Genomic DNA, 14198 nt, shown 5'->3' with positions numbered 1-14198 from the left:
ACAATGTGTAATCATGCCGGCTAAACAATTACAAGATTAGCTGGTGGTAAGCGCTTTGCTTAGCAACACTTGTTGAAGTTAAGGAATGTAAAAAGCTCACCAACTAATCACTTTTTTCGTCATGTCATGTGGGGATTTAACAGAAAAACCCCTTTCAGTTACACATATGATTCAAGCAGAGAAACTGTTGTCATTTCAGTGGCCTCAGATAGTGATGATGGGCCTTTTTAAACATTAATGGCGGTACAGTGAAGCAAATACACAGATTTTTGAATATGGACACAAAATTGGATTGATACTGTAGTTCTACAGTGTTTTCAGGCCACAGACGTATGTTCTATGTTCTGACTAGACTGTCACAGAGACTTAGATAGAGTTAGAGTTTGGGAGGTGGGAAAGTAAGTTAAGGTGAATGTACTGAAAATATATATGCAGCTGAGGTAGGGCTGCTCGATTATGGCAAAAATGATAATCACGATTATTTTCACTGAAATTGAGATCACGATTATTTGACGATATTTATTTCGTCCGCCAGAGCTTATATATTTTTTTTTTACATGCTGTAGTGCCATTTGTGGGAGCATTTCAAGTTGCTATACATCAATACAACTGTTATAGCCCATATTTTAAAAATGTGTATGCATTAAGTCCATAGTAACTACATTAATTGCAAAAAAGTGCAATAAACTACAAAAAAATTGAAAATCGTTTTTGTTTTTACATATATTTCTACTTGGAGAAATTTAAGAGGTTTATCCCTCAAAACTTTAAATACAAAAAAGTTGCAAAAAATAGTTTACAACAACAGGAAATTTTTTTTGAGTGTCTTCATAGTTTTATTTTTGGAGATACAGCAATTTTTATATACTGCAGGAAAAACAAAAAAACAATCCTATGATGCAAATTTGCAAAGAATGTGCATGTGCATCAAAATAAACTATTTCCAGCAGTGCAATTCGAGTTCTAAGGCCTACAAGTAAAAAACTACATTTTCCGCAAAAATGACGTCACTTGCGATAGTTCACGTTGACGTCTTTTTCAATGTGGGAAGTGTTAAGAACAGCTGATCGGATCGGCAAAGCGTGTTTCTGGAATATTATGTTTTTGTTCCTGCAAGCTCTTTTTATGCAATTTTTGCAAAGCTATATGTGGAAGGAAACCGTGACCGAGGACAAATGATGGCATAAGATGTAAGTACAACTCCTCTGGTTTCATATGGAAAAAAATTTATTGTGCTAGCTTAGCGTTCAGGTTCTACAGGGATTTAAAAATAGTTACACAAAACGAGCATGCTGCTCTGACCGGCTTTAAAGGTTTAACAATAACAATGTATTGAATAATGACTTTAAAAAATAATATAAAATAGTGTGCAAATACTGATAACAGTGCAAATGTTTGCAATATAAGAAATAAATGAAAAATGTGAACTTTGCAGTGTTGCTCTGTGGTGCAGCTACGACACCATAGCAAAGTTTACACACTGTGTCTACTTGATCCACGTCTGACTCCGCGAAGCCATAATGTTTCCACACCACTTAAGTTTTTTTTTTTTACCTCTCTTTTCAACCAACGGCAGTCCACTCCTCTCCAAATAACTTCTGCTTAGCTTTCCGAGCTTCCCTCGGGTCCTCTTAATTGTTGTGACGCGTGTTCGAAATGCAGAGCAGTGCGCTTGATTTGCCACATGGAGCAGCGCGAGAGTAAAGCATGAGGGAGGGGCTAATAATCGGCTCAGTCATTTTTAATGATCGTTGAAAGCCCAGATCGTAATCGTGATTAAAATTCGATTAATTGAGCAGCCCTAAGCTGAGGGTCATAAATTTTAGTCGTATAGTTTAGTTTTTCACTATTTCTATAACTCAGTTAAAGTATGGTACGTAACAACCACCTGCCCGTCTAATATACTAAAGTACACTTCTTTAAAGCATATTTTTCTTACAGTAATATTTTGGTGTCTCTGTTTCCTCAACCTCCAAAATGTAACCAGAAAATAATCTGAAACAACATAGATTAAAAGTTTAAAGAAAAGACCACGGGTTGAAAATCTGTTTGCTGGTCCTCAAAGACTGCGTCTGAAGAGATGCAGAGATATTTTATGGTGTTTCATAGATAATTCTGTGGACCCTGTTTCATCTTCAGTATGTGGTACTGAAAAATAAATCCATCTGCTTTTTTTTTTTATGTGAATGTAGCTAATGTAGCTAACTGATCTGGTAGGTGGCTTATAAAGTAAAACATTTCATATTAAATATGAAATACTTTCAAAACATATGCGTAGTCTGACCTACAGGCAGAAACCTCGTGTCCTCAGTGTGTGGACAGAGTGAGACTGGAGGGTAACAGCAACAACAATAAACAGTTCTTATGGGAAGTTATAATAGACCACACTGGGCTGATAAGCACACACTAGACATAGTCCTAAGAATATATACTTTAAAAAAATCTAGCTGTGAAGTTACATTATCAAACACTACACATAAACACTTAATTAATCAAGCCAGATGTCCAAATAAAAGGGCTTTTGCTGATAAAAATCTAAGGGAAATCCTGACAATTAGGTTCATCTTGTATGTGAGGTCCTTCTCATGGGTTTTCAGTCCACTGAAAGCATTTTGGTAAACAGTGGAGTAATGCTGTAAGAGGTAAGTGTTTTTCTAAATAAAGCACCAGGACCAGCAAGGACTCTTTTTGTTAAACAGGCAAATCATTTTCCACTATTGTGTAACTCTCAGGCTGAGGCTACAGGCAATGAAATCCACCTATTTACCACGTTATTGTGCCTTTGTATCTATATGTGTTGAGGTTGGGGTGAAGGAGGAAGCTGGTCTGAGTGCAGCGGAAAAAGGCTTCACTTCCTGGCTACTGTGTTTAGGACACACTTCAGAGCAAAGAGGCGGGAAAGGAAATCTCCACCAAGGTCTAAAAATTCCTCGAATTAAATTGTGCTGAAGAAAAGCAGCCTGAGAAAATTGGTGTGAAAGACCTTAAAGGTATACTGGTTATGCAGTGCCTTACTTACTTATATGTTCTTCATTTTGTTTCCATAGCCATACTTTATATTTTCATCACCATGGTAGAAATAGTTTATAATCTGAAACATAACATATCTGTCAAACACAGTGGAGGCAATGGTATGACATTGGAACTGTTGGAACTGGGTCATTAGTGTTTATTGAGGATGTGACTGTGGATAGAAGAAGCAATATGAATTCTGAAGTGTACAGGGCTGATCTCTCTACACAGATTCAGCCAAATGCTGCAACTGCAAAAGCAAAGAAATGAGATATAGTTTCCATTCCCAGTGGCCAAGTGAGTCACCTGATCTCAATCGAACAGAGGAGGCTTTTCAACTAATAAATAAAATACAAAACTGGATGCAGAGAAACCCACAAACAAACAGCATCTAAAGGTAGCCGCAGTAAAGGCCCAGCAGAGCATCTCAAGGAAGGAAACAACATTTTGTGATGTTCATGAGTTCTAGGCATCAAGCAGTCATTCATTTCAAAGGATTTAAAATAAACTTCATGTTTAAATTTGGTTGGTTTGTCTAGTTAATGTTGGGACTTTGAAAATGGCAAAGTATTAAAATGACTGTAATTCTTGTAATTTTTGGAGGACTGCACACAAGTGCGTCTCCATGGTCTCTGCACAATTTTAATTTCCACAATCCCTCTTTCTGTCTACCCCAAGATCTACTCAAATTGAAACCAAAAATAAAAGAATATCTCCAATAATAAATCCTAGGTTTATGTTTCTTGCAACACTAAGAAGAGAAAAAGTGTACTTTTATAAACCGCTGTGATAAGCTGATTATTCAGCAGTTTCACATTTACTAGCAGACTCAAAGAAATAAGATTTCATCAGAGGTAAGGAAGTTCAAAACTTTCAAACACTCATATGAGCAGTGAGAGTAACCAAGCTGCAATAGAAAAACAGCAGGATGGGGGGGAAAGTCAGTACAGTTCACTTCCTAAACATAAAACACCTGGAGCTCCACTGCATTTACAGGTCAGAACTCACCTGAGTCTCTCCTCCTCTGTCTTGCGCAGCTTCATGTCCCTCTGCACCACCTGCAGCACGTGCTCCGCCTCATTGTCCGTCAGTCCTGTCAGATCAAGCTTTCGACCCATGGCTGACACCCCACCAGCTGTCTCAAACTCACCGACTGAATAATCAGCTTGTTGTTTTCATCTGGAAAAGAGAAAAATAGTCAGGCCAAATAAAATACACAAAATACAAACAAAAACACCTGACAGTGACAAAGTTCCCAGAATACCTGAGTTTACAGCTGGATGGTTTAGTGCAAACTGGGGGAGGAAAAATAAATATATTCACTAAAGAAGGAGTACTTCACTACTTTATAGTACTTTACAGCTATAGTTACGAGTTCTAAGTATGTGATTTTACTCTTAAAAACATGGTATGATTATAAAACACAAACATTAAACTACTGTTAATCAAACATGTTTGAGCCTGATGTTCAAGGAGTCATTATTTTTTTCTCTTGGGTCTTTAATTAAGACATGATTCCTAAAATACATGCTGAGACTCTTTGGAGAGAGTGAATCAGATCCAGCTAACATGTTTTCCATTCAGGCTTCTTTTTAATTCTCAGCATGTCACATATCACTCCTAGGGACTAATTTATTACAATAAAAGTACTTTTACTCACCTTTGATACATTTTTATAATTAATTATACTTCACTGGGTTTTGTGTAAACTTGTAATCTAGTACTCTGACGTAACTTGCAGCATTAACAAGAAAAATCAGAGCTACTGACACTTCCTGTAGAAGAAATCTCTTTTCTTTCCCTCAGACCTGAAGCTGCAGCTTACTTTTGTTTTTGTTCTTGAATGCGGACGTGAAACTAATAAATAACCGTAACTCTCACAATCACAAGTATTTTACTGGAATGTGAAGCAAATAGTACCGATTTTAACGGAAAATACGAACACGAACAAAAATGCGAACATGCAAGTTAATAGTTTTCATTCAGGCTGAAGGTGATAAAGTCATAGTTTGATTACAACAACTTACCAGAATCTGTGGCTGAAATAGAGAAACACCTTTAAAGCTGAACTCCGTTTACTTCTAGAAAGAATTATCAGTAAGACGAAGCCAAACGCTTATTATAATCCAGTGAGTCTTTTTGTTTCATCGTTTTTTTGTTTTGTTTTTTTCGTATGAAAGATTGAGGGGGAAAAAGTGTTTCCAGCCTGATCTGCGCAGCAAGGCCTGGTTTCTGAGAGAAAAGCAGGATAAATCCTGATTAGGGTCTATCCGAGCGTTTCTCCGCTTGCCAAGGTGAAGTGGAAGTGATGAAAGCTTGTTTATATCACTTATTAAGAGGACATGGATTATAATAAAACCCTTAGGTTCTGACTGTGTTCAATCGTAAATGAACAATAGTCTTGGAGTCATATCTTGATGCTTTGCAAACACTCTGTCACGATATTATTCTTAAATCGCTTCAGTAACACGTGCTGTTAACAGTGTTTAATGAGTCTAAATTCCACGGGACTTGCGGCAGAATCAGCAAACAAAAAATGTAAAAAGCAGGTGATGAGGGTCAGAAACAGTCAGAAGTTTAGGATACATGTTGTAAAGATAAAGTCACAAACAGCTAAAGGTAGAAACTAAAACTGGTGGGTTGGGAGGGAAAGGGAATGGATGGATAAAGAGCAGGGAACTGAGGGCATCTAGTGGACAGCGGGAGAACTGCAGATTATAGTCGCCGTTGTGAGGATGTCAAACATCCATCCATGAACCACGGCAGACCTTCTGAATTATGAGACACACATTTGTCGCACATGTTTGAGTATTTTTAACAGCGGCTCTCCTTTTAGGTTCTAGATGTAAGTAGGAACAGCTGTCCGTGGAATCAGCAGTGGTCTGACAAAACAATGATGGTTTGAATTGTACAATGACCCACGGCTCTTTGTTTTACTTTGCTCCAGTCCTCTGTACAGTTTTGCAAGATAGGACAAGAACTTTTTCTCTCACATTTTCTCTAAACACTTCATAACACTGCATTTCTGAATGAATGGAAGAGCTCACAGGCGATATTTTTATTACCAAAATCATCAGGCTACATGATAAAAGAAGTCAAACATACATACCTACATATTGTATTTGTGGATGTGCCAATACAGCAGAGATTCTTACATAACTCAGATTTTGTTAAAGAAAATGATATTAGATAAATAAACTTAATTCAGGCCTATACAATTTTTAATATCATTAAGAGACCCAACGCACCAGTCAAATGAACACAGATTCCTGTTTAGAAATGCCTGACATTCCTAACTAAAGTTTGTATAATAGAGGCATAAATATGATCATTTTTCCATGTTACCTCAGGGTCATTTCTGATTATTAATTCAGTAGGAGAATCTATTAGAGCGGTCCAAGTGAACCACTCATTTCTTTGTACTATCATTTTGGGGGCTTTTTAGCCTTTAATGTTATAGGACCATGAAGAATAACCAAGGGAAGATAATAAACAGCCAGAGCCATCTTTACTAACCTTATGGTGTATGGGGCACCGGCTCAAAATGGCATGCTTAATTATTGCATTTTAAACTAAGATGTACTATTTACTGTACTCATTGGAGAAAATCACTTGCACACTTTGTTGTTTTTTTTTTTTTTTACAAAGGTTTAATTTCTCAGAAATTGTTTAAAGCCACTGTGAGGCAATTAAACATAAGAGAGTAGTGTGCAGTAATCCGTTGTTATCTCAAAGTGATGGTTCATTTTGAAGTTGCTTCTTCCTTATTTTTCTATAAAAGTTGCTGATGCAGCAACAGGAGTCAAACATGTGGTCAAATCAGCACACAAACTGCAGGTACACAAAAACAGAAAAACACGTTCACTGCTGTGTGTACAAACTGAAAGGGAAGCAAAATTATTCTTCAGTATTTCTTAAAAAGAAGAAGATGACAGGGAAGAAAAATCAAGTGATACATAAAATACACACCTACTAATTGAAGTTTTTGTAACTTGGGGCTTCTGTTCGGCTGTGCTTTGTAATTGTGCCCTTTCTCTCTTTGTGAATCTGCTGAATTGTGAAAAATAAAGTTGTTGGTTTTTTTTTTCCTTTTTTCCTTAAAAGGTTTTTGTTTTCATATGTTTCAAATGTTACAGTCTCCCACGTTGTTGTGGAGGAAACTTTTCCGTTTCTCCTTTACAAATGTTGCTTCAGTTCATCGAGGTTTATAGTCTATCACTTATGCACAGCTCTCTACAGGTCCCACCATGGCATTTCAGTCAGGTTAAAGTCTGGACTTTGACTGGGTCATTAAAACCCACTGATTCTTTTTTTCCCCAGCATAGTACAAATGAAGCACAAAGTGTTACATCATGTCAATGTTTTTATTTACTTTATAAAGTTGTTTTCTTTTGCTTGTGCAGCTTTCCAGCTGCCTTGTTCCTGTGCAGCACTCAGCTCTGTCGTCAGGTCCCGTATCCTCCTGAAATAGGGCAGATGTGATCAGGTGATGGAGAACAACTGCCTCGCCTGAAACCACACCCTGAACCCACTGCTCCACCCCTCCCCTACAGCTGAGCCACAAACCACACCCTGCCACATTCAGCCATTTTGTTCTTTTACTGTTGTGCTTGGGCTCTTCATCCTCTTGCATGATTTTATTTTGGCCAGCCTTTAGCTGTTGGATAGATGGCCTGACATTTGACTTTAAGATACTTTGATATACAGAGGAGTTGATGGTTGACTCGGTGACTGCAAGATGCCTAAGTTCTGTGGCTTCAAACAGAAACCAAAATCATCAATCCTCTACCACTTTGCTTGACATGTTCTGAAACCCTGTGTTCTGTTTTCGTCAAACATGGGGCTGTGAATTTGCTGGGACATCTAATCTTGGGAAGACTGTAAGATAATATTAAGCCAAGCTAAGGCAACTTTATTTAAAAACCACTGATCACACAGCTGAACCTGAAGCAGCAGTTTGGTGTTGAAAGTATTTGTTTGTGTGATGCATTCAGGCGTGATTTAACAAACCTCAAAACCTTCTGCGATTATGGAAGTGCTCACACTTGGTGATGGTTAATTAATCAGCAGCACCTAGCTATTTACCCTCTTAATTCCTATGAAGACACCAATGGTGTACTTAGTTTTTCGCAGTACTGCACAAAGTCATGTAAAAAAACATTATTTTTCACATGACTGTAAATTTCTGGTATTTCTGTGTTACAAAAGCTGTATCCAAACATCAATATTTAGTTCACACTGAATTTGAAGTCAGTCTCAGAGCATCGGCACATGTTATACTAAATACAGCAGTAGATCAATATGTAGTATTTTTTACGTATTGTGGAAAGATGATGGTAAAGTCAAATAAATTTGACTAAACTGACATTTTCAGTCAAAGAAAAAGTTAAGAAAAAGCTGCAAATTTCAAATAGTTGTTACGCCTGACATTTACTACTGATGTGTCTGCTTTATTTTACTGATGGCAAGATAACCTCAGTGGCATTGACATTATTTAAACATGATTTCAGTGCATAAGGTTTAAAATATAACATTTGTAAAATAAATCAATAAATAAAAAAACACAAACAGTGTACATTTCATAACAGCTTTACTAATAATGATCACCAAAACGATTGCCTGACTCTGCACATTAAACCCATAGAGCTCCTTTTATGGATGGTCAGCATAAATACTGTCTTTGGTCAGTTGACTCTTCTCCCTTCTTGAAGGAATGCACCTGAATAGGTTGCAAGTTCCCCTGACCTTGAGTTTGTCATACCTCCTGTTCCTGAGTTTGTTCCTGAGTCAGCTAGCTGGTTTCCTGTTTCTATGTCTGAATATCTTTCTGTTCCTGAGACCATCCCTTGGTCAGGTAACTGATTTCCTGTTTCTGAGTCAAAATATGTGGATGACCTTTCAGTTCCTGAAAATATCTATGGATCAGCTAACCAATTTCCTCTTTCTGAATGATCATACAATCTTTCTGTTCCCCCATGTATCCTGAAACTGTTAGTGAATCTGGGTAATCTGGCGTTTCTTTGAAGCAGCAACAGACTGTCATTATTTTATCAGATGTCTTTCCTGATACCAAGTCTGAGTCTAAGGCATTCTGTCCTGAGTCTGTTCTGCCATGTGCATCCTGATCCTGAGTCAGCCAATGAAGTCTATCCCCTAGAGTTGTTTGACATCTACAGTCAACCTCCATCAATCTAGACAGTCATTGCCATAGACTCGCAGACCAAGGACCTTATGTCTGCCAGCTTCACTTGGATCTAACTGGTTTCCAGCTGGTCTTGCTCTCAGGCCTTAGCCTATCTATGTTTTCCCTTCAGCTTCACTGTAAAGATCAACTGAGATAATTTCTGAGGTGCCTTGTCCACCTTCTACTCGGCTTTTACAAGAATTCTTCAGGTTTTAGTCCTTGTGGACAACCTTATACTCAGGCCTATCGTCACAGTTGTTTCCCCTGTTTTCTCTGTTTCTATATGCCTGCATGTCAGAATTAAAATTAGAATATGTATGTATGTATGGGTGACTTGATTTAATTTTTCAGCAATTTGAGTTATTTCTCTTTAGATGTTTGCCTTCACTTATAATTTCTTTTATCAACCCACTAGAAACTGTCTAGTTGTGAATAAGCCATTTGATCATTTTGTTTCTTACTGGAAGTCTCGGGCTACAAGTTTGAAGAAGCCAAATAAACCTCCATAGTAGATTTCTAACTTTATCTGGTATATCTGGTCAATTCAATAAATGAATTGAAGGATGCATACAACTTTCTATGTCGTGAAATACCTGGCTATATCGTATGAATTTAGATTGCACAAACATGCACCAAAAAAAAAGACAAGATGGAGTGTAACTGGAACTGGAGACATCACACACTCATAGCTAATTAGGCAAAGAAAGGTTTGTAACTTAAAAATTGATGGAAGTTTTTTTCGTTCTGTGTTAAGGCTATAACATAGGTAATAGGTAATGTCTATATCTCTGTCTAAATAATGTCTAAAACTCTGAAAGAGTAATATGAGCCAATTTATTGTTAGATTTTATACTTGTTTCCTACTCTTTTCTCTACAGATGCTGCAGGTCTAGCAAAGTTTTGCCAGGGGGGCAGGTAGGGCATTAACAGGGAAAGGGGGGCACAAAGAAATACTTTTCTTTCTTATTCTCATTTAAAATGTCTCGTTTTTAATAAATAATTATCTGAATCTTATAACCAAAGTTTTTATTTGATGTGAAATGTATAGAAATCATACATATACCAACAAGACAGTGTACATCACTGTCACAACAGCGTTTGTTTTCATTCAAAGGCTTTATGGCTTTTCCTATAATACCTGGTAGGCCGGTCTCTAGTCAAAATGCCTGGGCCGATTTTTTGTCCCAGTCCAGCTCCGGGCACAACACACAGTGAATTAATCTGAGAAGGTGCAATACAAAACAAATTTCCCACTTGTGGGACTAATAAAGGTTATCTTATCTTATCTTAAAAAAATAGATGGCCGGGCCAGCGGTGCAAATCGCAAATTTCCTCCCATAGACACATTAGTTGACACATTATTTGTCCCATATTGGCTTCTTAATGACAGTATCTTAGCTAACAACCCCAACTACCAGATTCATCTTGTAATTGGCTAAAAATCACTTAACCTACCGGTGAGACGGACATTGTTAGCTGGCAGTCGAAGTTTGCAGAACTACGAACGCAGCTGGAATCCACAGCTGTACGTGTTCATGCAGCTTGCATTTTCACCTGCTGGACATCATTACCTGACAAGGTTAACTGTCTTCAGAATATTGCAGGGATATTATTTACAGTATTTGGCTCTACAGATTTTTTTCTCATACGGAGAGTGTCCTCAGGTAGCCGTCTGAATGCTGGGAGACGTGTGTCTCTGAGTGGGAGACCAGAGATCACATTAACATGTGTATCTCTGTATTAACAAACATGCCGTATTGGTTCAGTTTATTTTTTCTTATCATTGTTGTGAGGAGACCATTTGGAGACCATTTGGATTTTCTGTTGTTTGCTGTTATAGAGTTCTTGTTATGGATAAAAAGTGCCTCTTTTTTAAAAAAAAAAATAGCTGATAACTATTCGCTGATAGCTGCCAGCATCTGTGAACAAATATAATTCTATAAAGTTGTTCTATATAGCGTGTAACTGCTAATATAGAGTGCTATTAAATTTATTGCTAATGCAATCAAATGGCACATTGACTTGGCACTCATCATCAGAAAGGTTGCCGACCCCTGGACTGCAGAAAGACCGTCTTTAGGGAAAATGTTATTATCTCAGTTTTTTTATGCCACATGTACATCAGGGTACTAATCGTGAAATATTGGATGAAACCTTTACACCACAAGAAGACAATGTGCTCATTGCAGTGCTGATTCTTATAATGAATTATTTGTGCAATATAGCCTCAGAAGCAAAACTTCCTACTTCTAATACCTTTGAATGTCATTATTTATGCTCATGACATGCGGATATGCAGCGGCAACTATAGAATTTTTCAAATATGATGGCATTGAAAGACTAGCAACCAGTCAGGAGAGAAGGACTGAGATGCCAAGAAAATTCAGAAATTTCAAAATTTCTGAAAATTCATTCAGAAATAAATGGAGCATTAAAAACTAGCTAAGTAAAAAAAGAGGCCATGGTTTTCATGTGTTTTGTATTCGTATTGATCAACTCTTGTAAAACATTTGGACCGTTTACTTAAGCAGTCGTTGCAATATTACCGTGTAAAAATACTCTATTACAAGTAAACTCAGAGACAACCCTTTAGACACGCCCCTGTCCTTCACTCTTATATCACTGGCAGCTTCAGCTGTGAGCCTTAAGGTCAGTTTCACTTCTCTAGATGTTGTGGGGCTGATTGTTTCTTCCTCTCTGAAGATCAAGGTAATGTAAAAGTTTTACATTTTGTATACATTTTTCTGAATTGCTAAGACACTAATATATTACACTAACAGTGTAAATAATCATTTTTCAATCATAAACATTAACATTTTATTTTATTTTATTATGTCAATAACAGAAGAAGGACAATGTGTATTATACGAATGTTTAAGTACAAACAGAATGAGGTCCATTTCTTTTTTCCTATCATATTTTTGAGGAATTTAAGAGACACATGATGCTGAAAATAGTTGAGCTACTGTGCTTTTTAGTGTGCAGTCAATGTTCCCTCAGTGATAGAAACAAAAATACACTACAGTCCTTATAGTATGATATGTTATTGTGACTGGTTGTGTGCATGATCTGAAACTACTGTGTGTTTTGTGAATGCAGTTAGGAGTTTGAGAATTAATTTTTGTGTTAGTATAGCAGAGATTAATCTTCTGACATTCCAACTTTATAGACACCTTATACTGTATGGCACAGGTGTCGAACTCCAGGCCTCGAGGGCTGGTGTCCTGCAGGTTTTAGATGTGTCCTTGATCCAAGACAGCTGATTTAAATGGCTAAATGACCTCCTCAACATGTCTTGAAGTTCTCCAGAAGCCTGGTAATGAACTAATCATTTGATTCAGGTGTGTTGACCCTGGGTGAGATCTAAAACCTGCAGGACACCGGCCCTCGAGGCCTGGAGTTTGACACCCCTGCGTATAAAGACGGTATAAACAGTATAGTGTTAGGGTAAGGTATAGACCAGGGGTCGGCAACCTGCGGCTCCGGAGCCGCATGCGGCTCTTTAGTCGTTATAGTGCGGCTCCTCGTGGTTTGGGAAAATAAATTAGAAGTATTTAGCTGAAGTGTATTTTATTTATGTTAGTTCTTTAAAAAAAAAGAAAAAAAGAAAAAAAAACTTGTACTTCTAAATTGGAAGTTTATTGTGATATTGAAATATAAAAATAAAATTATATTTTATTATTTTTTCATTGCTCCAAATAAGCATCACACTCGCGGAAGCCAGTGTACCCGCCGAAACGCCGTGCATTTATCGAGACTATGATCTATGTCTATGATCTCACTGGTTCAGGTCTATGCAGAACGGCAGTGGGAACAGAGCCTCTCCTTGGTCCCTCACTTGATGGTGACTTGTGCTATTGGCTTGAAGTTAGCCTCCAGTGTTGTACGCCACATCCCCATTGAGTTCCTGTATCCTCTTGTATAGTTATAGGCATTCCAGAATCCAGGTGTGGGACATCGGGTCATAGGCCTTCTTGTAATGGCTACGATGCCTGATAGGAGCTTCCATGTGGTACTGAGGCAGGTTATTGGCTTGTAGTTGGAAGGGACCGGTCCCTTCTGGCAGTCCTCGAGGATCAGGACTGTCCGGCCTTCGGTTAGCCATTCCAGGTGTCTCTCATTGACCAGCAGCTGGTTCATCAGTGCTGCCAGACACTTCAGTCAGCTTCTTCAGCCAGTAGGCGTGAACCATATGAACCTTTCTTTGATATCTCCCACTGTGATTGTTACTGGGTCCTGTTCAGGGAGGTTGCTGTGGTCTTCTCTTAGCTCCACCAACTGCTGTTATGGGTTGCGTCCTTCTCCTATATGCTCCTCCTCCAGCCTTGGTGGTGTTGTTCTCATATTGTTCCCCTGCCACTGAGAGTACATCTTGGATGTTTCTGTGAAGAACAGATGGTTTATTCTCCTGCCCTTTATCTCTTTGGTGTACCTCTTCAAGCACCTGGACAAGGCTGTGAGTTTCCAAGGCAGTTTTCAAGTCCTCCGGTATGGACAGCTTGCTGTACTTATTAGGCACTTTCTTCATCGCACCTCATATACATATATGTATATAAACTGCTGGGCATTTTTTGCTTAACAGGCATGTAAGTGGAATGTATATGTATGTTTACTTACGTTCTATGTATTATAAATGAATACATTTTTGTATTTTTAATTTATTATACGTTTAACTGTTTCTTCAGTGCCATCATGGCTTGTTGTACATTAGTGGTAAAGAAATCTGAATTTTTAAAATTAATTATTATGTACTTTAATATTTATAATTATCTACTTTATTTATTTATTTTGTGAGCTATAATAATAGTCAGCACAACTTTATGGATTATGGATAAGTTGTTATATAATTAAGTCATTGAATTTTTATTTATTTATTGGCTTTTCAGAAGAATGCTGGGCACGTTTGACAGCCACTGACTAATTGCTGACTAAATCATCAAAAATGGGGAATGCACCATCAGAAAGTAACATGGGCAGCAACCTGAGATGCTGTAAATGTTAT

At 37.7% G+C, this 14198-nt stretch overlaps 1 protein-coding gene across 2 annotated transcripts in view; it reads right to left on the bottom strand.

The window, feature by feature from the left end:
* The window catches only part of myripa (myosin VIIA and Rab interacting protein a), a 31837-nt gene extending 26568 nt beyond the window's left edge, over window positions 1-5269 (bottom strand). For both annotated transcript variants that reach the window (XM_026149986.1, XM_026149987.1), the window contains exons 1-2: window positions 5040-5269; window positions 4021-4191 (exon numbers count right to left, since the gene is read on the bottom strand). In XM_026149986.1, the coding sequence (XP_026005771.1) occupies window positions 4021-4130 (110 nt within the window). In that variant the 5' untranslated portion in view covers window positions 4131-4191; window positions 5040-5269. The remainder of the gene's footprint in view (window positions 1-4020; window positions 4192-5039) is intronic.
* Window positions 5270-14198: the final 8929 nt, after the last annotated feature.

This window comes from Astatotilapia calliptera, chromosome 18 (genome assembly GCF_900246225.1).
Source record: "Astatotilapia calliptera chromosome 18, fAstCal1.2, whole genome shotgun sequence".
NCBI classification, from domain to species: Eukaryota; Metazoa; Chordata; class Actinopteri; order Cichliformes; family Cichlidae; genus Astatotilapia; species Astatotilapia calliptera.
The sequence above is the reverse complement of the archived record's forward strand: the minus strand, read 5'-3'. Positions and strand labels throughout refer to the sequence as shown.